Source organism: Pelodiscus sinensis, chromosome 7, assembly GCF_049634645.1.
Source record: "Pelodiscus sinensis isolate JC-2024 chromosome 7, ASM4963464v1, whole genome shotgun sequence".
NCBI lineage: Eukaryota > Metazoa > Chordata > Testudines > Trionychidae > Pelodiscus > Pelodiscus sinensis.
The window spans coordinates 60,290,039-60,313,994 of record NC_134717.1 but is presented as its reverse complement, the minus strand read 5'-3'; the positions used below and the strand labels follow the sequence as shown (position 1 = coordinate 60,313,994).

Sequence of the window (23,956 nt, the reverse complement as noted above, 5' to 3'; positions counted from 1 at the left end):
TCCAACGACCGTTGCTGCGGTAAGAAGGAACTGAGGTGGGGCAGCGCTGGCAGGGGTACTTATGCCCCGCCATGGCGGCGCCACTCCAGAGGACGCCCTGCCGGCGCTATGGGTACCGCTAGGGAAAACACTCCGGAAGACGCGGTGCACGCGGTGCGCATACCTACTTCGAATGGACATGAACAACCACTCGAAGAAGAACCTAACTATCTAACTACACAAACTATTTACAATGTGAGAAACGGGAACCATTAACTATCTAAGCCTAAGCAGATAGAGAGAGAGAGAGACGCTCCAACGACCGTCATGGCGGTAAGAAGGAACTGAGGTGGGGCAGTGCCGGCAGGGTTACTTATGCCCCGCCATGGCGGCGCCACTCCAGGGGGCACCCCGCCGGCGCTACGGGTACCTCTAGGGAAAACACTCCGGAAGACGTGGTGCACGCGGCACACACACCTACTTCGAATGGACATGAACAACCACTCGAAGAAGAAACATTGTTGACTACAAGGCTACACTGCAGTATCCCGATTGTAGAAAGGCCAGTTTTGGCTTGATATATGGCAAACACTTACAAGCAACAGAAAAGAAAAGTGCTTGCGAATAATCTCCATTGCAAAGACCAGACTCTTCTGAATAAAGAATAAAAATAGAAAAATAAGCCCGTAGTAGCTTCCCAGTCATTGACAACTATATATCTTCTCTAGTCACAACATTTTCACATGGATACTCTGAGTTCTGTGTGTTTTAATGTTTTATCATATGTATATTATATATTGGAACTGCTTTTTGTTTCAAATTCTGAGTTTACAGTGAAAGTGATTATTGCAATAGTGATTTAATTTCAAATGCTTATGGAAGTAATATTTTGGGATTAACTGGGAGAAAAGATGCAAAAGAGACTATGGATACCAAATTTACTACCCAGGAAAGAAACTGCCTTAGGCATTTGCAGGAAGTATATTTATTATGAAGGAGTTCATGTTCTGATATCACATATAAACCAAATTGCTTTATGAAATCGGAGCTTATTTCGGGAGAGGAACAGAGATGATATTTTATTACTAGAAGATTTACCCAGTGTTGCTCAGATGCTTAAATGTTTTTCTTCATGTAAATGTTTGCTCTGGGGTGGGGATGGGGAGGAGTTCAGTATGTATCTGTGCTGGGGAGACAGGACAATTCCAGCCCTCTTTCACTGCAGCAGCTTAGGGCCAGGTGAGAAGTGTCTGTCCACTGCTGCTGCAGCGGGCACAGCTGAGGGAGCGATGTCCCCTGACTGAGGGGCAGAGCACACAGACAAACAGACACAAACAAACTCTCTGAAATACATAGCATATAGATGTCCCTTTCTCCATCCCTGCTGGCCCAATGGGGTTATAGCAGTCCCAGTCCCCATTTCTGACCACTTACTGCCTCTTTGTGGTCATTCTACAGTACAACTGTCCTTCCTATCAGACCCGTCGTCTCCTTCCATTTTATGAGAAACAATTGAATTCCAGGTGCATCCCATTGTCCTGGCACAACCAAACACTTACCTTACTTTACGTTAGGATAAAAGGAAGCTGCCTACCATATTTGGCGGTCCTAGCTCTTACCATTTAAGAGGAGTTCTTGAACAAACAGACTCACAGACAGACTCACAGGCAGAAAGCCAGACACACAAACTCTCTCAAATATATAGTTGATGTGTGTCCCAGCAGATAGCACACAGGACCTGGGAGTTAGCAGCTCTGAGTTCTAGGCCCTATTCCTCCACTGGCTAGAGAGGTGACTGTGAGCTAGCTACTTCTCCTCTGCTGGCCTTAATTTTTCTGTCTGTAAAATGGGGACAATACTGTTTGCATCCTTTGAAAAGCACTTTGAGATCTAATAATGAAAATACTTCATGGCTACGTCTACACTGGCCCCTTTTTCAGAAGGGGCATGCTAATTTTGAAAGTGGGAATAAGGAAATCCGCGGGGGATTTAAATATCCCCCGCGGATTTAAATAAACATGTCCGCCGCTTTTTTTCCGGCTTGGGGAAAAGCCGGAAAAAAAGCATCTAGACTGGCCCGATCCTCCGGAATAAAGCCCTATTCCGGAGGATCTCTTATTCCTACTTTGAAGTACTTTGAAGTAGGAATAAGAGATCCTCCGGAATAGGGCTTTATTCCGGAGGATCGGGCCAGTCTAGATGCTTTTTTTCCGGCTTTTCCCCAAGCCGGAAAAAAAGCGGCGGACATGTTTATTTAAATCTGCGGGGGATATTTAAATCCCCCACGGATTTCCCTATTCCCACTTTCAAAATTAGCATGCCCCTTCCGAAAAAGGGGCCAGTGTAGACGTAGCCAGTAGGTACATAATCCTCAAAGAGATATTTTCTGCACTTTACTTATTTATAATGCATCTTTGAAAAAAAATAACAGAACAGCCTTGACAAACTGTCTTGCACCTGAAGTATTTTTCGATGCGATGTTTTTCCAGACTGTTAAAACTTACATAGGACACTGAACTAAGTATGTTAGCAGTGAGAAAAGTGTCACATTTATAACGTATCAGTGTATTAATACTAGAAATAACTTAGCAGTGGATGAAATTGAATGGCTGTGGCCCTTAATTACTACAGTAATCATAACTACCCCTCCCACAGCACATCCTTCTGTTGCATACACCTCTTCTCTCACCATATTCCTAAACTGTACATTCATTTGGATTTTCATTCCATAGGTTGAAGGATCCTGAACACTGATTGGCACCTTTAGTCATAACCACAATACAATTATTATAGGCAAAGCTCTTTAATTATAGGAACTTCCCTTTTCATAACTTTGTCAAACTTTAACAATTTAGGCTGAACTTTGCCATGCACTCAAAAAACAAAGCAACACAAAATCTTTGTCCTTTTGAATTATAGGTTTAAATATATGAGCACATTTTCCTGCATTGATCCTCTACCTCATTCAGTACACAGAATAGACAGAGCATAAATCAGGGTTGTGCAGTGAATGAGGCTTTTATGTGAAGGACTTCTGACTTGGTTGTTGTAGAAATTGAAAGGTGTTGAATGAAAGAAGGGCCTGCAGGTAGAGAAAGGATGTCCTTGTGGCTAAGAAAGCTGAATTCCTCAGAGAAGAGACTGATTATTATATACACATGTTGTACAGTATTTCTGTTATATGTCTACATAAAAGCACCATAATATATTTCATTATATTTTTAGAGAACCTTTGCTATGGAAAACAGTTGATTCACGTGATTAACTCAAAAATTAATCATGATTCATCACACTGCTAAACAATACTAACTGAAATGTATTAAATATTTTTCAATGTTTTTCTACATTTTCAAATACACTGATTTCTATTTGCATCACAGAATATGAAGTGTACAGTGCTCACTTCAGCTGATTTTTTACTTCAAATATTTGTAAAAATGAGAAAAATAGTATTTTTCAGTATCACACACATACTGTAGTGGAATCTTTTCATCACAAATGTGTAACTTACAATAGATTTTTTTTATTACATAACTGCACTAAACACAAAATATAAAACTGTAGCACCTATAAGTCCACTCAGTCCTACTTCTTGTTCAGCCAATTGCTAAGGCAAAAAAGTTTGTTTACAATTCCACCTACTACTGCTGCCTGTTTCTTATTTACCATGTCATCTGAAAGTGGCTTTTGTAGCTGGTTTTGCAAGATATATACATGCCAGATATGTTAACCATCCGTATACAGTTTCATGCTTCAGCCACCACTCTAGAGGTCACATTTCCATGGTGATGGTACTCATTAATCAAAGTGTTGATTCAATTTGTGATTGCCTGGGAAGAGAACTGTATGTCTCTTGTTCTGTTTTACCCACATTCTGCCATATACAACATGAGCTGGCTGTCTTGGATGATGACCCAACACATGTTCTTTTTAAGTACATGTTCTTTCTCTTTCACAGAAGATTTGACAAAATTCAAAAAAGGTAGTGATGTAGGATTTCCAAATACAGCTACAGTGCCAACCCAAGATTTAAGAAACTGAAGTGCCCTCCAAAATCTGAGAGGGATTACGTAGGCATCATACTTTTGGATGTCTTAAAAGAACACCACTCTGATGCAGAAACTACAGAGCCTGAACAACCCAAAAAGAAAATCAACCTTTGGCTGGTGCAATCTCACTATGAAAATGAACATGCATTTGTCCAATCTGCTCTAGATCATTATTGAGCAGAAGCCATCATTAGCATGGGCGCATGTCCTCTGGGATAGTGATTGGCGCATGAAGTGACATATGAATCTTTAGAGCATCTGGCACATTAATATCTTGTGACACAGGCTCCACTAGCACCATGTGAACACCTGTACTCATTTTCAGATGACATTGTTAACAACAAGCAGGCAGCATTACCTCCTGTAAATGATAACCAAATGTATTTGAGCAATTGTCTGACCAAGAAGTAGGACTGAGTGGACTTACAGGCTCTAAAGTTTTACATTGTTCTGTTTTTGAATGCAATTATTTTTGTACAGAATTCTACCTTCGTAAGTTCAACTTCATGATAAATAGACTTCCCTGCAGAACTTGTTTTAAGTGAATTAAATTGAATGTATTTTGTTTTTTTGCAAATATTTTAATCAAAATAAATATAAAGTGAGCACTGTATACTTTGTAAGATGTGTTATAATTGAACTAAATATTTTGAAAATGTAGAAAACATCCAAAATATTTAAATAAATGATATCCTATTATTGTTTAACAGCACAATTAATTGCTATTATTTTTAATTGTGCAATTAATCACAATTTATTGTGGTAATCACTTGATAGCCCTGGAAAATAGTCCATAGCGAAGAAAAGAGTACACAGAAAATGGAAAAAAGATGCCTTTAATTACAGTAACCACTGTATTGTTAATAAGTTAATATGGTTTAATGTCTTACTTTTATCCCTTCCCTTAGGCCCCGGCTTACAACACTTCCTATAAAACTATAAAAATGGCTATGCCAGATCAGACTAATGATCCATCTAGCGCAGGATCCTCTCTTCCTATAGTAGACACTGCCAGGTGTTTGGCAGGCAATGAACACAACATGGCAATTACTGACAGATCCATCCCATTATCCAGTCCCCTACTGCAGTGGATCCCAACCTGTAGTGGTCTATGATGGTACTGCAGTGGGTCTGTGGGAAGTTTTAAGGGTTTGGATCAGGCCCATCCCAGTGGGCCCGACTCTTACTTTTCTTTTTTCTTTCCTTTCCTTACTTTTCTTTCTCCTTTTCACCCAGGTATAAGGGTCTGTGAAATTTTAATAGATTGTAAACTCAAAAAGATTGGGAACCTCTGCCCTATTACGTCCTCCCCCTAGTGTTCCTGGTATCCCACTTCCTGCCATCAGATCCCCTTTTCTCAATGGTGGTTGGCCTACTGTTCACGTTCTGTAAAATGACAGATGTGGTGCTATTGCGCTTTGGAATCAGCCTGCCCAGCAACAAAACAAAAGCTTTACAGCAATCTGCTGATGAAGGGCAGCTGAAGAAGCAGCAGGTCAGGCCAGAGACTGGTGAAAGTGGCTGGCGGCTTAGAATAGCACAACCTTGGTGCTTTTTTAGGAAGCTTTAACTGGGAACTGTCAACAGCATGCACTCTAGATTTTCTGAATTAAAGTGAAAAGGAAAAGAGCTTGCAGAGTCAGATTAGTGGAGTCGGAGGCTTTGGTAATGGGAAGAAACAGTCGGGAACAGACAGCTGGTGTCTGGTGAACTCAGCACCATCTGGTTCAGTACTTGAGCAGTTTGCAGTAGGCAGAGCACATCATAAAAGGTTTGATTTCAAGCCAGTTGATGGCTCACAACTGACAGTTCTCTAAGATAGCCAAACCCACTTCCAAGGTAAAATCTGACAGGTGCCGGCAGGTCCACACTGAACCGTCAGTACCATTTGACTCCCTGTAGGCATTGGTTTCAGCATTGACCATAGCAGCATAAAATGGAGACAGCAGGGGGTTCCGTGTGGTCTCGTGGAACTCATGCTCAGAGAAAATGGTTCTATTTAAAATGCGATGAACTGCAATCTATGAAAATGCAAGAGGAAAGACCCAGAACAACCAAACAGCTGTGTTTCTCCTGATATGGGTCTCGTACTCGTACCTTTATCAGGTTGGGATTAAATTTTTCATGGCAGGTGTCTGCCTTGGGCTCTATTGCAGGGAGGGATTTCTGCCACAACCGTTCAGTCGGATTAGCCGGTGTTGATGGCATTATGTCAATAGCTTGATGGCTTCCTGGCAGAGCAATGCTTGATTATATAACACATTACAGATGAACTGTCTGTCAAAATCCAGACCAGACAGGAATACCACTCCAGCCTGTCTTATGAGCTCCAGACCTTGCTCTTGTTACATTTATGATGAACCTCACTATCAGAGAGGTCACAGAAGATGCATTTCTCCCTTCCATGTCAACTGGAGTGTAGTCCCCGGCTCATCTCTCTCCGGATTTGGAGCAGGACTGTGACACTTTTTTGCATGGGTACCCGAATGGGGAGTACACTGACCTCAACCAGAGCTGTAAGGGATATCGGTGAAACTTGGCAAATGGCATCACCTTTACCTTCCCCCTCTGATTGTAGCAAGGGATTTGGTTGATCCTCAATACCAACTCTATACCAGGTGAATCTCCTGTTGCTAGTAACACAGTTTCTCCCTGTGGTACAAAGGGGCCCATTAAGTTTACATAGGATATGTCTACACTACCCCGCTAGTTCGAACTAGCGGGGTAATGTAGGCATACCGCACTTGCAAATGAAGCCCGGCACTATCTGTACGCCTCGCGGAATGGCTTGCTCGTTCGAACTATCTAGCCCGTGCCGTGTGTAGCCGCGCGGCACGGGGTTCGAACAAGCCGGCATTTAAAAATGGCGCCGGCCGGCTTATGCAAATGAAGCCCGGGAAATTCAAATCCCGGGCTTCATTTGCAAGTGCGGTATGCCTACGTTACCACCCTAGTTCGAACTAGGGTGGTAGTGTAGACATACCCAGAGAGAGTAGCTTGCATCTATAGCCACAGCTGAAACAATGTAATTTTTAAAGGCACATTATGTGATCTGTGAGTTCTTTTTGGAGGGAAGCGTGTTTTCATTACATCTGTATGCTCTGTCTAGCAGCATAGGAGTCCAAGTGCTGACTGGGGCCTAGAAGTGCTGCTAGAATACAAATACATTCACAATCAAATCATTATTATCAGTATAGTGTGCACTGAATCCAAGCCCTGTTGCCTTTTGTGACATCATAAAGTATGCACATAGAATTCTTGATTCATGTGGCATGGACCAGCGGGCAAAGCTTTAAAGTCACTACTTTCAAATGCAATCGAATTTTCAGTGCCTTCCAGCTTTTTATTAGTTTGAGGCATCTTAGGAGACAAGCGAAATGTTATCTCCTATTCAGCTGTAGGGAACAGTAAATATTTTTCTATTTGTGGGGCACCGTATTTTCAAATGTCTTCTATATTCAGTTTGTATATACTGTAGCTGCAGAAAATCTTTTCTACAGTAAATCATGCAAAGAAATCTAACTTCAGTAGAGGTGCTGAAAAGATTCTATTATTGCCTTTTGGACTTGATATGATCAAAATGAATAAGCAGGAACAAAGGCTACTGTGACGAGGAAAAATCAACCAGTGAAGGTTCCACATAAGCTTCCTAATTTAATAACCATTGAGTCTTCTAAGTCTGACAGGGTATATTGTGCCCCTATTTGTACTCCCTCCTACTCTAACCAACCATTTCCACTCTCTCATTACTTAAAGCTTTAGCAGAATGATTGTCTTTCACACTATCACTGTGCAGCTCGCTTGTGGTTGTATTAGTAGCTTAGCTTCAGCCCTTGCCTAATGCAAAATGCACCACACACATAGAGAAGACAGAAAGGCTAGTTGCAAATTAATGCGAGGGATGGTGGCAAAGCTTTGCGTTAATTTCTCTGAAAACAAAAGCTTCCTTTGGCAGAGGTATTTTAAGATGTCTAAACATAACCACCCCTTAGCACATTTAAAACCACTCAGACATAAAATTAATGCTATTCTTAGTGTTATTCATTAGAGGTCACAAATCTGTTTTAACTTATGCTGAAAGATAATCAAGTTACAAGAAGTTAAGAAAAGAGGCAACTATGCAAGCGATCAAGACATGAAGTCATGAGGAGTTTCAGCTGAATGCCAACCATTAATTCTTTTCAGAAAGACTGCTGCTGTAGTTAGGTAGACCTCTTATTAAAGTTGCCCGACACTTCACATTGTAAAACTCTTGGGTTTGGTTGCCTGTATCATCACTAAACGTTAATTGTTTGGGCTTAAATTCCAAAGCGGGGTGTCTGCTGTCAAATTTAGTTACTTCAATCATAATGGTTCGCCCATTTCCAAGGACAAGGCTAATGAAAACGTCAGTGTTCTGCACATGATTAAAAATTCTGGCCAATTTGTTTTGATGTAATCTAGTGGCCCCTACCCTTTTGCTGCAGAGACTTGAAACTTTGCGGGAGAGGTGCCTTTGTGCCACAACTGTGCTTTTTGCAGTCCCTGTGAAAGTCTGCCCACACTTGGACAAACGTTAAGGCTCCGAAGAACTGCAGCTCACAGATGCCCTGTGGAGACTCGCTAGATTCTTGCAGATAAGGTACAAAACTCTGCAGGCATCTTCAGCAGTGAGCCCAAGACTGAGCTGGACTTTCCCTGCACTTGCAGCTTTAGACTGCCGTAGGCCAGGCCTGGTTTAGGAATGGAAGGCAAAAGCAGAAGACTATTTCTCCTGTGTTCTCAATGACCTGCTGCTGGGACCAGGAAGCATGAAAGAGAAGAGAGTCTGATTCAAATGCAAAAGGGACAAAAGCCGGATCTGAGAGGCGAGGGAAATTAGAGTGGGACAAGGAATCATTTATGTAAATTAACCAATATATAACACCATTAAAGTGGAAGAATCACACCTAAAATAAGTAAAATATTGTTGTATTGGTCCAATCTTAGTTTAAAACCCCTTGTTTTCAGTCATGCCCCAAAAAACAAAGCCTAGAAAATACACATTTTAGTTTCTGGCTCAAAACCCCACAAAACATTGACCTTGAAAAAACACCAAGGAAATTCAGATGTAGAATAAAACAATCTTGTTCTGAAATACTCCAAAATTACCTGCTTCCTTTCTGTTGTTTACTGAAGTCTTGATCTAGCAAAGCATATTGGTTTTTTTAACCTAATGTTGGTACCAGTGAGACTAATGCTGAAAGCTAATGATGAGTTTTACTGGAATGGGACCTAAATATAGATCTGTACGAGTGATCTGAAACATGCTACATTTGCTCATATTCATAATTATCCATCAGTTACGCAATGATTTTCAATAGCTACACACCTGTTAATGTCCCATATTTTGCTGGTGTTATCCATGGAAGCAGAAGCCACAAAATCTCCACAAGCGTGCCACGAGCAGTCCCACACTGCATGGCTGTGTCCTTCTAGAGTCAGAATGCATTCACCCTTTGTGAAATCCCATATCCGGACTGTTGTGTCTCCACTTGAGGTGACCAATTTGGTGCCACTGTTAAGAGGAAAAAGGAAGAGAGAAGGGTCATTAGCAAAGATGGAGGCACAGAGAAAGTCGAGACATTCAGCAAACCACCTTTTTTCTTGATAAGAGTACAGGATGGACACCTATAGTTCCACTCTGAATACGATATAGAAAAAATAGTGCTAACAGATCTCAAAGTCCTATATTTATACCACTTTCGGATACAGATACACCCTAAAATGCCAATTTCATCTGTATTGATGAAAAATAATTTTTTTATTATGTATTGAGAGAAAAGAGAAAAATGCTTAAACTATTTCAGTAGAAAGTTAACATAGATTTCAAAATTATCCTTCACTTTTTAATGCATTTTAAAGGCGTTGAATTGTAAACTAACTTCAGATCAAAGAATTGCTTTTATCAGAGGGTAAAAGAGATTAAGGGAAGAATCTTTCCCCACCTCCAAGTCCAAACTAGTTTTTAAACCTATAAATTATCATTCAAACATTATAATTCTGTCTCTCCCCTCTCAGTAAGGCCTCATTTCAGTAGTCATTTTGAAAAAACATCCCCTGCGTCTAGACTGCCACCACGTTCTTTCGAAATTAAATCGAAAGAACATGGCGGGTTTTTTGACCACAGTAAACCTCATTTTACAAGGAAAAACACCTTTTTTCAAAAGAGTTCTTTTGAAAAAAGGCATTCTTGACTACAAACAGGGCTTTTTCAAAACAGAGCCTCCAGATTGCCTGGGTGCTCTCTTTTGAAAAAGTGGCTCGCTTTTTTGAAAAAAGTGGTTGCTATGTGGATTATATCTTTTGAAAGAAGCTTTTTTGAAAAAGCCTGTTTCGAAAGAGGCTTGTAGTCTAGATGTAGCCTAAGTGTGTCAGATCTTGAGCTGGTATAAGTAGGAATAAGTCTACTGAAGGCAACAGAGCTTTCCTGATGCATATCAACCAGCTATCTGGCCTTCTATTTTATTTATAAATGCATCCGAGATGGAATGTCATGGGATCATGTACAAAAATCTAATACCACAAATGACAGTCAAATAATGCCTGAATGATGACTCATCATATCTCACTCATATTGAGGAAACAGTTGGGGAAACTGAGTCAGTGTTTAAGGCCAGAACAGACGACTACATCATTCAAGTTCACCTCCTGTGTATCACTTAACGCTCTCTAATCACCCCCATACACTCAACCCAACAACCAGAATTAGGCCAAAGTCTAACAGCCCTCAGGAAACAAAACTACTATTGCATGTGGATCTTGTCTTAAAGATCCAGCATACACTGGGTATGTCATGGAGGATGTGTCGTCCGGAGCAGAGGACCTCTGCGGAGAACATCTTGCCACCAGCCCCTTTGTCATGTCAGCACCAAGAACAGCTCCATGGTTACAGCAGGCCATCAGTCCTAAGAGTAGACTCGGATTGATGACAAACTGAGATAATTCAAGATTCTGTGACCCCTCTACGTCTGTTTGATATAGCAGGTATCTTTATACTGGCCTGATAGTTATATCTTAATAAACTGACATTAAATTATACCTGTAGCAAATGTTTATCTGTCGATACTATACAGACATGCACACGGCTCTATGATGTATTGATTTTTGCTGAAACATATAATAACTATTCAAGGAAAAAACATATTATTAATGCCACAATCATGCTAAGATAACGCTGCTCTAATTATCAGCAATAATTCACAATAGGGACTCTACAAATGCAAGATTAACAGGAGAAACATAATTTTGGTTAATTAGATGGAGCATTTTCTCTCCCTTTCCCTCTTCCATGGGGTAAATAATATTTACATTTCATGGATTACTGGCAGACGCTTACCAAGACTGAATAAGAAATGTATTTGGAAATAAAAAGTAATGTAAGTTAAACATGAGGTTAAACACTTAATATAGAGATTTGTGAGTATGGGCCTGAGTCAAAGCCTTCTGAAGCCAATGGAAAGTCTCCTGCTGAAGCAAGAGGACCTTGTATAAGGCTCTAGATGCATGGGGATTTATTGATCCTCAGATCTGAATCAGAGAAGGAATATTCATCTAGACATTTGGCCAGAGATCTTGGCACTACCCCGAAGCACTGCCTCAAGAAAAAGTAGGTGTGTTCCACCTAGCTAATTTCCCACAACTGCAACATAGGCAGGCAGATGCTGCTGGCCTTGTTATCTAATTTGGTGTTTCCAGGTGTTTTCATTCATTAACTGGAAACTATATTAATAAATTACCATCCATGCATACACATGAGGTATCACAGCATAGCTACAGGACTCAATTCCAATTTTTGCTTCCAGCTCAAGCTTATGGAAATGCGTGCGCACAATTCTGCATGCCAGCTATTACAAATTAGGCCATTTTTTTTCTTGGCCTCTGAAAGAGAATGACTCTCAGCTGTAACACTCCTGCACGGATGGAACAGTTTTTTCTCCTGTTCAGGCTTTTTAGAAGGACCAAAGATTTAGCAGGAATAAAATACACTTTATGAAGAGTAGAGTTTTGCATTTTATCCCTAGTACAGATTCTACTAAGGCTGTTTCAAGGGCTCCGTTTCCTTCGAAAAGCTCAGTTTCCGTAAATTACTAGCACACAAAGAGTTTTGGAACTATCCGTTTTCAGCTGCTGCAGATAGAAAGAAAGCATTAACTCTCGCTAAATCCTCACAAACCCTCCCCGCTCCTATTATCTGAATGAATACAAGCTATAGATGCTTTCAGATTATGATGAAAGGCTAGCACTCCCTCTCCACTCTGAGATACAACGGTTATCTCTTGAAGTGAGCTAAAGAGTGCCTCCAAGACCCAATGGATTGATTGCTGTGCCATTGCTTATATGCTTAACTTTGCTGCTCTTCACCCTTGATTCTTTCCTCTCCCCAGCCCCATCGTTCTATTCTTCCCACCAATTCCAGAGTCTGGTTCAATCCTACATCTACTTCTCCCATTCCTGCATTACAGAAAGGCCTAGAGACACACACCAGGGACAGCATAGACTCCTTACATTGCACATACATTATCCAATTAGTTCCACCATTTTTCCTAGAACACAGCTCTACTAATACTCACTCATCGAGTCCTACACACCTACAGTGAGAGCCCCGGGCATGTTGTGATTCTGCAGCCAGGAATCGACCCTGGGGATTACACTCTCATCGTGTGCACATTTTCAAAGCTAGATGATGCAGCAACATGTTTCTGAGTCCAACATCAGCCGGCAACAATGGGTCTTCCTTGAGGGCCCTTGGTTGAGCAAAATATTATTACTATGTGTTTTGCAGTACAGGGATTCTGCTGCTGTGGGTTTATAAATGATTTCTTACAGAGGCCTCAGAACAGTCCCTTTTAATACCTAAGATACTTTCCTGGATGAGTGTCATTCATGTCTGCAGTTAATTCCTGCGTCCTCAAAGGTTGTGGAGGAAAGCTAAGAGCTTTAACCCTGGACAACAGGGTGGCAGGTGTAGCGTCCCCCCCACAAACACGAGTTGGGATGAATTTTGACCTACTCCCTCCAGAAGACATGTTCTTTTGTCTAACCCAGATTTAGAATACAAAAAGGGAGAGGGGAGAAAGAAAAAGAAAGAAAGAAAAAAGCCAGGTGGTCTTCAAACAATGCACAGCCTCTATTTACGCAGGGCTGACATCTTTGCTAGTGGGGAATACACACAGTTTCTCTCCACACAGCTGCCTTTGGCTATGAATCCACCTCTGGATGCTGCCCATCTTATTAGTTGTTGACTTTCCTCTTAATACGTCTTTTTCCTAATTTTTGAGAGGGTTTGGGAGAAATGAGCATCATCCGAGTTTCACATTTTCCCTAGTCCCTCTTAGCCTCCAGGCTGAGCAGTCTGTCTGTCGGGTGGGAAAAGGTCCTGCTACAAGTAAATCTCTCAACAGCCTTTCGTAGCATTGGCCATGCAGTCTTGTGGATGAAGCAAGGGCCAAGGGGAGGGATCCCTCACAGTGACGTCAAGCAATTGAGTTGTTGTTCCAAACATTCTCGTGCAAGGTTCAGTTCCGTTCCCTCTCCTCATTCCACATAAGACTGAAGGCCCAGTTGTGGGGAAACAGGACTATTTTGATTCCCTGACCATTAGCGAAGTCTCATTTTCTTCATTTTGCAGGTGGCCATGTTCCTGAGAGGTTGGAATGTGCGTAAAAGCAGTGTGGCTGAGGATCTCACTCCTGAGGAGATGCTAGTAAAACGCAGGAGGGTAGCTAAATCCCAAGACATAGATTGTCCCCATATTAATGAAGCGGTGTTCCCATTCTAAGCTATACCTGTTCAGATTTTATGACATACATAAATTCCATGACATCTATGCTACTTGGATATGCCAGGGGCATGCACAATGCTCTACAGACCTAAATTAAGACAAGAGTCCTATCCTGAGGACTTTACAGTCTAATTTATAGTAGATGAGCAGAGATTCATAGCTAGGGAGGGCAATTATGTAGTCTCCAAACAAGGACAAAAGAGTTTGGGTGACTCACCCTTAAAATTTTGTTTCATAACTCTAAGGGGGGTGATGGCATTGAGGGCAGCTGAATTGATTAGTAGAACGTTCGCCGGAGGCCTGGTGCTTTCAGGAAGAGAGTGGAGGTAAATTTCAGTTGTGATAATTTTATAGAGTAAAGATAACCACCACCTTAACCCATTTCAGAATACTGTCTAAGCAAGTTTAAACTGTCCGTACTCATTAGCACACTCGAGAAATAACAGCACACATACAAATACAACACAATCAATTCCCTAGTGCAAAACTAACATTTCTGGTAATTATGACAAGTTTACAAGCACACGATGATTCCAAATCTGGACTGCTGTACCGCTCCTTGTGACAGAGCTGGCTACCACTGCATACAGAAAATAATTAATAGATTTACCCCTAAGGTTAATACCAAAAAGCTATTTTAATTGCATTAAAATCCCTCACCGAAACTGTATGGAAAGCCCAAGGGGAAAGGTAGGGAAGAAAAAACAAACAGCAGCAGAATGCATGCTCAGAAGCTTCCTTCTTGGTTTCTTCCTTCTTTTGGACCTCTTTACAGAAGACCAAGACCAGGACACAACTCAGGAGATTAGGTATTTGCTGTTGTAACTCATGGGTGCTGCTGTTTTTCCCCTCATACTGTACCATCTGGTGCTGAGAATGCAGCCCTGAGCATGGCTAATTGTTAGGTTAGCTGTCTGCCTGGCTTTCATTTTGATTTGTTGTGCTTCTTAACATATGCTGTGGTTGGTAGGCATCTATTGCTTGCTGGTTATAGGAGAAAGGGTGTAATAGCGTTCTAAATTAAAGGAAAAACACTACTCCACATGAAATGGCCGAGGAGGCTGATTGGTCCAACTACTACAGGGGTGGAGTCTAGGGACTTGTCTGCAGTTCCTTAAGAACTCAGTCTACATTAGATTCACAGACTTTAAGGACAGAAGGGTTTCATCTGACCTCTGGTGCATTGCAGGCCACAGAACCTCACTCTTGTAATAGACCTCTAGTCTTTCGCTGGATGCTGACGTCCTCAAATCATGATTTAAAGAGTTACAGAGAATCCACCACTTCCCTAACTTCAACCTGCAAATGGCCCAGGCTTCAGAGGAAGGCAACACCTTCTCAGGGCTCTACCAGTCTGACTTGGGGGATGGGGGGAGAATCTGAAACATACAAAAAAAGGTCTTTTCCTCATTTATCATCAAAACTGGGACAAAAGTGCATTCAAATTTCAAAGGTGAAAACTCAAACCTCAAATGGGGCTGGTCCTGCTTTGGGCAGGGGGCTGAACTCGATCTCCTGAGGTCTCTTTCAGCCCTAGGATTCCATGCTTCTATGAACTGGCATTTTATAAATTAACAAAGTTCAGGTCCAGCAAATGCAGCCACAACCACTGGCCAGTTCATGACAGGCAGACTCTGCCTCCTCATGGGAGCAATAGATCACTTCGAATTGCACGGGCCTGGCCCTCCCTGAGGAATACAATCAAAGCCAGCAGGAACCCTGTGCTAGAGACACACTCCTCTGTTTCCCGACTCTGCCATGCTGCCCTGGGCTTGACAGCATATGGCCTTTGATGAGTGCATTCTGACTGCTGAATACCCTTAAAATCAGTTCTGAAAAAGGAAAGTAAAAGATGAATGTCTGGCTTTCAGAAAGCCAAGTTCACTGCATTGGGCTAAAATGATCAGGCCAGACTAAGGATGTTAATTATCGGGTACCTGACTAATCAAATAGTCGATGCATTTTGCATCGACTATTTGATTAGTAGAATCATAGAATCATAGAATCATAGGACTGGAAGGGACCTCGAGAGGTCATCGAGTCCAGCCCCCTGCCCTCAAGGCAGGACCAAGCTCCACCTACACCATCCCTGACAGATGTCTATCTAACCTGTTCTTAAATATCTCCAGAGAGGGAGATTCCACCACCTCCCTTGGCAATTTATTCCAATATTTGACCACCCTGACAGTTAGGAATTTTTTCCTAATGTCCAATCTAAACCTCCCCTGCTGCACTTTAAGCCCATTACTCCTTGTCCTGTCCTCAGAAACCAAGAGGAACAAATTTTCTCCTTCCTCCTTGTGACACCCTTTTAGATATTTGAAAACCGCTATCATGTCCCCCCTTAATCTTCTTTTTTCCAAACTAAACAAGCCCAGTTCATGAAGCCTGGCTTCATAGGTCATGTTCTCTAAACCTTTAATCATTCTTGTCGCTCTTCTCTGTACCCTTTCCAATTTCTCCACATCTTTCTTGAAATGTGGCGCCCAGAACTGGACACAGTACTCCAGCTGAGGCCTAACTAGTGCAGAGTAGAGCGGCAGAATGACTTCACGAGTTTTGCTTACAACACACCTGTTGATACAACCTAGAATCATATTTGCTTTTTTTGCAACAGCATCACACTGTTGACTCATATTCAACTTTTGGTCCACTATGACCCCTAGATCCCTTTCCGCCATGCTCCTTCCTAGACAGTCGCTTCCCATCTTGTATGTATGGAACTGATTGTTCCTTCCTAAGTGGAGCACTTTGCATTTCTCTTTATTAAACCTCATCCTGTTTACCTCTGACCATTTCTCTAACTTGCTAAGGTCATTTTGAATTATGTCCCTATCCTCCAAAGAAGTCGCAACCCCACCCAGTTTAGTATCATCTGCAAACTTAATAAGCGTACTCTCTATCCCAATATCTACATCATTGATGAAGATATTGAATAGTACGGGTCCCAAAACAGACCCTTGAGGAACTCCACTTGTTATCCCTTTCCAGCAGGATTTAGAACCGTTAACAACCACTCTCTGACTACGGTTATCCAGCCAATTATGCACCCACCTTATCGTGGCCCTATCTAAGTTATATTTGCCTAGTTTATCAATAAGAATATCATGCGAGACCGTATCAAATGCCTTACTAAAGTCTAGTAGATAGGGCACCTCTGCTTTTGAAGTGTAGCAACAGCCCTAGAGCTGTTGCAACACTCGAAAGGCGAAAGTGCCGTGTGGAGCCTGAGGTCAGCGGGGGACTCCCACGCTGACCGCGACACTGCCTCTTTGAAATGACGTGTGGAGCCTGACGCCAGGCTCCCCGTGGTGTTTCAAAGCAGCAGCGATGCTCAGAGCCCAGGGTCAGTGGCTGATCCTGGGCTGCATGCAGCACTACTGCTTTGAAACACCACGTGCATCCTGGGGACACCCCAGCTGGCCCTGGGCTGCATGTGGTGTTTCAAAGCAGCAGCGCCATGTGGAGCCTGGGGTCTGGACCCAGGCTTCAAGCACCACTGCTGCTTTCAAGTACCCCCTCTCGCCCTCCCTCCCCACTTACTGCCTCTATCTGTAGTGGACTATCCTGTTGACTATCTGATAAGCATTTGCTTATCGTATAGTTGACTAGTCCTTCACATCCCTATACCAGACAGCAATAGATTGTCTCCACTAATTTCTTGATGTCACATCCCAGGTACTTCCTAACACTTTGAAGCCTTTCTTGTATCTAAAAGGCCATAAAAATATTAAACACACTCATAAGAATCCCAGATCAGATGTTTTGGTTGTTTATAGCGGGAAGGATGGATGAGTTCAGTTATCTATTTTTGCTAATATAGCCTTTACATCAAAATACCTCTAAAAACCAGTTCTTATTGCATTTCTGGCTCAACCGAGTCAGCAATTATTGCTACTTTTAACAAGGAGGTTACACAGACTGCCTTCCAGGAGCCTTTAGAAATTCTCTCCAAAACTAGTAATCCATTATATCCCTAGTACAAATTATGTGTATTTTTCACGCCACTCTTGAAAGCAATTAGATTCTTTCATAATATGCGTGTGTGTGTCTGTTGTTAAATGGCTGTGGATGGCTTTCTCTCCACCACTAGCTGGTTAATAAGTTAGGAAAGCTGGAGCAACAGAGAGGGAATGTTCTCTGAGAACCAACCATCACAAGTTCCATGGAACACAAGAAGGAATTCGGAGACCTTAAAGAGCTGTTGCATTTTAAGACAATTTAGCCTCTTCTCAGTCAGTCAGACCCCTCATGCTACCATGTGCTTTAGCAATGAAGACTAGTTGGGAATAGTTACGTGGCCATTATAATTTAAAAGAATATGCCCCGACTGCCAGCATGATTCAAAATAGAGCACACATGAGCTTTCAGAAGCTGTAAGTAAAATTATTTACCAAATTTCATTCGGTCTGCATGCAGCCTTTGGTCTCTGAATTCACTGACAATCTTCCGTGTGTCTGTCCATTCATCTGAGAGACTATTTGTTCAAGGACTCCCCCTAAATAGTAAGAGCTAGCACCACCAAATTTGGTAGGCAGTTTGGTAGAGTTTCCTCTTATTATAACTTAAAGCAAGGTCAGGGTTTGGCTGTGCCAGGACAATGGAATGTGTCTGGATTTTGATTATTTCTCATAAAATGGAAAGGGAGAGGTCTGGTAAGAGGAACAATTATACTGCAGAATGGCCACAAGGGGGCAGGAAAGGGCCAGCGACGAGGACCAAGACAGCTATATCTCCATTGGGCCAGCAGGCAGCGGGGTGGGGTGGGGGGGAGAGAAAGGGACAGCAATCTACTATATATTTCAGAGTGTGTGTCTGTTTGTGTGTCTATTTGTCTGTCTGTCCGTCCATCTCCCAGCTGTGCCCATTGCAGCAGACACAGAGAGTCGCATCTCACCTGCCCCCCAGCTGCTGCAGTGAAAGAGGGCTGGGGTTGACCTCTCTTCCTGGGGCAGACTGCTTCCTAACCCCTCATCCCCAGCCCCACCCCAGAACAATGATTTAAATAAAGAAAAACAAAAGTTACCTGAGTTAAGGAGCCACACAATGCTGGGTAAATCTTCTAGTTGTACATACTTGTAATGTCTATAGGGAAATAGATTGCAGGTGCCAATTCATATCATACACTGTAGCTTATCAGAATATCTGCTTATTGCTCCAAAACTGCACCCCGGGTTGTTTGCTACCACCTATCTCAAATAATTCCCAGGCAGACAGGATGTTCACAGAAGGCAATGCAGCATTACTATTCAAGTGTTTGGTTAGGCTCTTCATTTTCCCATTTGGAGTATTCCTGAGCCTCTACTTGGTTATTATCACCAGTCTCTGTCTACCTAGGTCTCGCTCAATTTAGGAGCGCACTGTCTTTCATTGCATTTGGTAGGTAAAGGGAGCTGTCCTGAAAGAACCAGCATTTTAGGGTAATGGAGTCTCAGAAGCAAAGCCCTTTCTGGACGTCAGCCTTTTAACTCTCCCATTGCAAATAATCACAGAGGAGACCAAATCAGACAATGTGCACCAAGATCACAATAAAAAGCAGAAACACAGACAGACAAGCAGCTGTGGCCAGGGCTAGATTAAAAAAAGTTAGTTTGGGATTAGCAACTCTGCATCCCAGAACAAATATCCTAAGTGATACGATTCTTTCCAGCCCAGTCCTTGCAGAAATATACGTAGCTTCCTTCCAAATTCAAACAATTAAACAATAATTAAGTAAGATTGTAAATAATTTAGGCACCCAATAGAGAGATAAAGACCAAGTACATTCTGACTTGACTTTTAAGAGGTTTTGGAAGCATCTGGGGAATAAAAATGTAAAAGCCACACACAAAAAATTGAAAACCTTCCACAGTAGTTGTAAATAAACTATCTTCATTTGCCATCTGCAGCTGAGTAGCTGAGAATAGAAACCTCTCTTCATATCTGATTAAATTTGGGGACGGTTTAGCTTATCTGGGCCTATTACAAACATTTGGGGCACATCAACAAATCATGTAAAACACCAGTTTTGATTGAAAGTTTCTTAACACAAAGGGCAGTAGGTTAAGGATTACATTTGGAAGTTCTCTAATCAGGCACATTGTGATGTTGTGGGAATGCAATTAGACACGATGAACGCTATTTTGTTCAAACACTTTAGCAGCTATTGACTTCATTGGGATTAATCAGATAGATTCATTGATTATAAAACCAGAAACATCTCTGAATTAATTCTTGCTTGAACTAGAACAAATCATAGAAAAACATCCCATCTTGATTTGAAAATTGTCTGTGATAGAGAACCCACTACAACCTTTGGTAAATCATTCCAGTAAATCATTCATCTCAAATCTGAATTTTGTCTACCTTCAATTTTGAGCCATTATAACGTATTATGACTTTGTTAGATAGAAGAGCACCTTCTATTAGCAAATTTATTTTCCCCAGATAGGTACTTACAGATTGTGACCAAATCACACCTTAACCATTTCTTTGTTAAGTTAGTCATTGTGAGTAAACTGATAGAACGGGTTCTCCTGTATTCAGACATTATTAATTTTTTTCCCATTTTAATCTAAACTACATCTCTTCCTATGTCCTATTGTATTTCTACATAAATTAATACATTTAATCACAAAACCATGCACACTAACAATCAAGGTTCATAATGCAGTTTTCTTTAAACAGTACATTGTGGTAGAGTTAGTACAGGAAGTCATAAAAGGAGATAGCATGGACCAGGGAATACAGCACTGCACTGGGGCTATGAAGACCAAAGTTCTATTATCTAGGTTCTGTCACTGGCCTGCTGGGTAGCCTCAGGCAAGTCACGGCACTGTTCCGTGCTTCAGTTTCCCTGTTTGTTAAATAGGGATCATAATATTGACCTCCTTTGTAAAGACTGTTGAAATCTATTGATGAGAAGTATTATGTAATAGCTGGATCATTTTAATATCAGCATAAGTCCCCTGTAATGTGTATTCTTTTCCCTCATCCATATGATGCCAAATCTCAAATTTGTTGAGTTGCTGGATTAGAAGAAAAAAAAATCTGTATTAAGAAAGATATCCAGATATGCAAACTGACAACTGCATTGCATACACAACTCTGAGCCCATGAATAGCTGGGGTAATTCTCCTGGCAAGATGTAGACATTTTCCCCCTCAACTTCTTTATAACATAATAATGTGGCAGAGTTCCTGGCATATCTTTCTGCCTTTTCTGACATTTGTGTGTCCTGCATGAGCAGCATGACGGATACAGTCCTGCAGTACTAAAACCTAGTGCATGATCATACATAACCTTAACTCTTCCCCTTTACAATAAGCATCATGATATAGTCTTTAATTACAGGATTGTTTAAATGCATGACATCATCATACACTTTAGCTATAGAACAGATAGAATAACATAACGACAGCCATACGGTGTCAGACCAAAGTTCCATCTCCTGTCTTCTGACAGTGACCAATGCCAGATGCTCCAGAGGGAGTGAACAGAACAAGTAATCATCTCCATTTTCATCCATTTCCAGCATGTGACAAAGGCTAGGGACATCATTCTTACCTCTCCTGGCTAATAGCAATCGATGGACCTAATCTCCATGAATTTATATAGTTCTTTTTTGAATCCTGTGAAAGTCCTGGTCTTCACAACATCCTCTGGCAAGGAGTTCCACAGGTTGACTGTGCCCTGCATGAAGAAACACTTCCTTTGGTTTGTTTTAAACCTGCTACCTATTAATTTCATTTGGTGACCCTTAGTTCTTAACAATCATTTTCTTGTACTGTGTGTACTATTCTGTATTTTTCTACTTGGAGAGACCTCTTTTCATTCCAAATGTATTCTAGAGTGCACTTTTCTTCTCATCCCGTTAGGCTGAAAAATAACTGCATTGGCTTTGGTCAAATCTTTCATAAACTTTCATAAATCTTTCATAAATCTTCTTTTCAGACAGAGACCACATTTGGAAAATTTTAGCTTGAAAAGAAAACGTTTCTGAAATGCGTAAGCACTTGAAAGCAAGGGATCAGAACAGAAGCCTTTATTACAGCATTCATGTACTGTAGTAATTTAAGCCCTAATCCTGCAACTATATTCACTTGTGGCAATCCCTGAATCCATGAGGAACCTGCTGCAGGATTACAGCTTTAGTGCATGGCTAATCTAGAAAATTTATGGGCTTATCTAGACTACACTAAAGTGTCGAAAGACAGCACCCTTTCGAAAGTGAAAGTAGTTTAGATGTGGCTTTTTCAGCAACCCTCCCCTCCCCATTTGTCGAAAAGCCACGTAAACCTCATTTTTTGAGGAAGAGCAGCTTTTCGACAAGGGACGGGTTCGCCGAAAAAGCTGCATCTAAACTACGTTTACTTTCGAAAGCTCTGCTTTCGAATGTGAGATCGGAAGATATGCAAATTCCCACAGAATTTGCATATCCTCTTTCGACACTTTAGTGTGGTCTAGATAAGCCCTATATGGCACACAGAAATGGAATCACAGATCTATTCAGAACACAATGCTGTTTCTCAGTTCAAAAATCTGGAGGGCTTCCTGATCCAACATATGCTGGAGCTAAGGATGAATTGAAACAAAACGTATGACAGGAGAAACGTGTTTGAAGACCAAAATGATCCATTCAATAGGTTGAGTGTAAAATATATTAAAAAATGAAAATGTTTTGGGAGCCATCCCTGTATGATTAAAAAGTAGCACAGCAGAGAGCTTCTCTTTTGTTCTCATTTATGCTTAGAACATTTTAAATGAAAACATGCCATGTTATCTAAAAATCTCATCTGTGCAAAATGAAGCAAACAATCCCACTTCTTAATCCTGTGAAAAGAAAGGTTGCTTTTCACTGCTAAACAGCCGCAGATGGTAAATTAAGATTGATCGCTTGCTTCTACTGGTAGCGAGCTTCCAAATTCATCTGCTGGTTGTTCCACTTTTTATTCTTCACCATTATACTGTTCCAAAGACCTTAACAGACCATATGGAGAAGCATCAAGACTACATTAGTTTGTTTTTTAGGCCCCATTGGCCCAGTGGCTAATCCAACACTGGCTCCTTGCAGAAAGAAACCCTGAGATCCATTCTCCCAGCTCCATGCTGTTCAAACAGTCTGCTTAGTAGCGAGCTGTTTTGTCTGCAATTACAGTCTCTTTCTGTCATTGGACCACAGAGGGACTGCAACAATTTAAAAATGGGAAACATTTATGGGGGGGGGTAGCTTTGACTCTTTACAGATGCAATATTTAGGGTTGCCAGATAGTTTCTTGGAAAATACCTAACAGGACGGCAAAAAAGTTGGTTAAGCAAAAAAAAAAAAAAAAAAAAAAAAAAAGTGTCATGGCGCCTTTAAATGCCCACACTCCCCGGCCCCCACCAGGCATGGCAGGGGAAAGAATGTCCAACCAGCCTTCCGTCCAAGAAAAACAGAAACTATATACAGTATTTTCTGTTTCTTTTAACCAGACAGAAGCTGCTAATTCCAGACCAATACCAGGCACCTGGCAAGCCTAGATTTCTAAATCTAAAGTGGACCCATTCTGGACGTATCTAATCAAAAGGAAAAGAAACCCATTTTACTGATTTCATTACACCTTTATATTTACAACTGGGTTCATTCTTTGTGATATGTAAAAAGAAGAAAATGCTTCCGTTTCTTGAGCAAACTAGTAATTCTACCATCCAGGCATTTTGCTTACCAGGATGTGTTTCATATTACTGATTTCGCTTGCATTGTGTTAAATATAAACCAGGTTATTGTGTGATAAGCAAATATAAAATATGTGGCAAGATACATTAATAAAGGATCATGTTGATTTCTGACAGTTCGGAGTTACTACACCTATGTTGTCCCTCAGCTAGAGGCCCTGCTCCTGAGCTGCTGCATTTCTTGGCTGGAAACTTGTGTGTCTCAGCCTTCTGCCTGGGGTATTTCCAAGCTACACCATACACTAACTTCACTGTGACATCCCCAGCAGAGACAGGCCGCCAAGCAGACCTGATTGCTTTGTCTTCAGAGACTGATAATAGTGATTAGAAGTTACCGCACAGCTCTTCCTATGCAAGCCTATTTCAGTCTTAAAGTAAAAGAGCTAGACAGAAAGAAAACCTGTTCAAGACAACAAAAGACACTACATGC

The 23,956-nt window shown here is 41.4% G+C and overlaps 1 protein-coding gene across 4 annotated transcripts in view; it reads right to left on the bottom strand.

Annotated features, from left to right (window-relative positions):
* Positions 1-23,956, bottom strand: part of SPAG16 (sperm associated antigen 16) — a 677,765-nt gene that overhangs the window by 291,579 nt on the left and 362,230 nt on the right. For all 4 annotated transcript variants that reach the window (XM_014575658.3, XM_025186825.2, XM_075933953.1 and 1 more), the window contains one exon: positions 9,379-9,564. In XM_014575658.3, the coding sequence (XP_014431144.2) occupies positions 9,379-9,564 (186 nt within the window). The remainder of the gene's footprint in view (positions 1-9,378; positions 9,565-23,956) is intronic.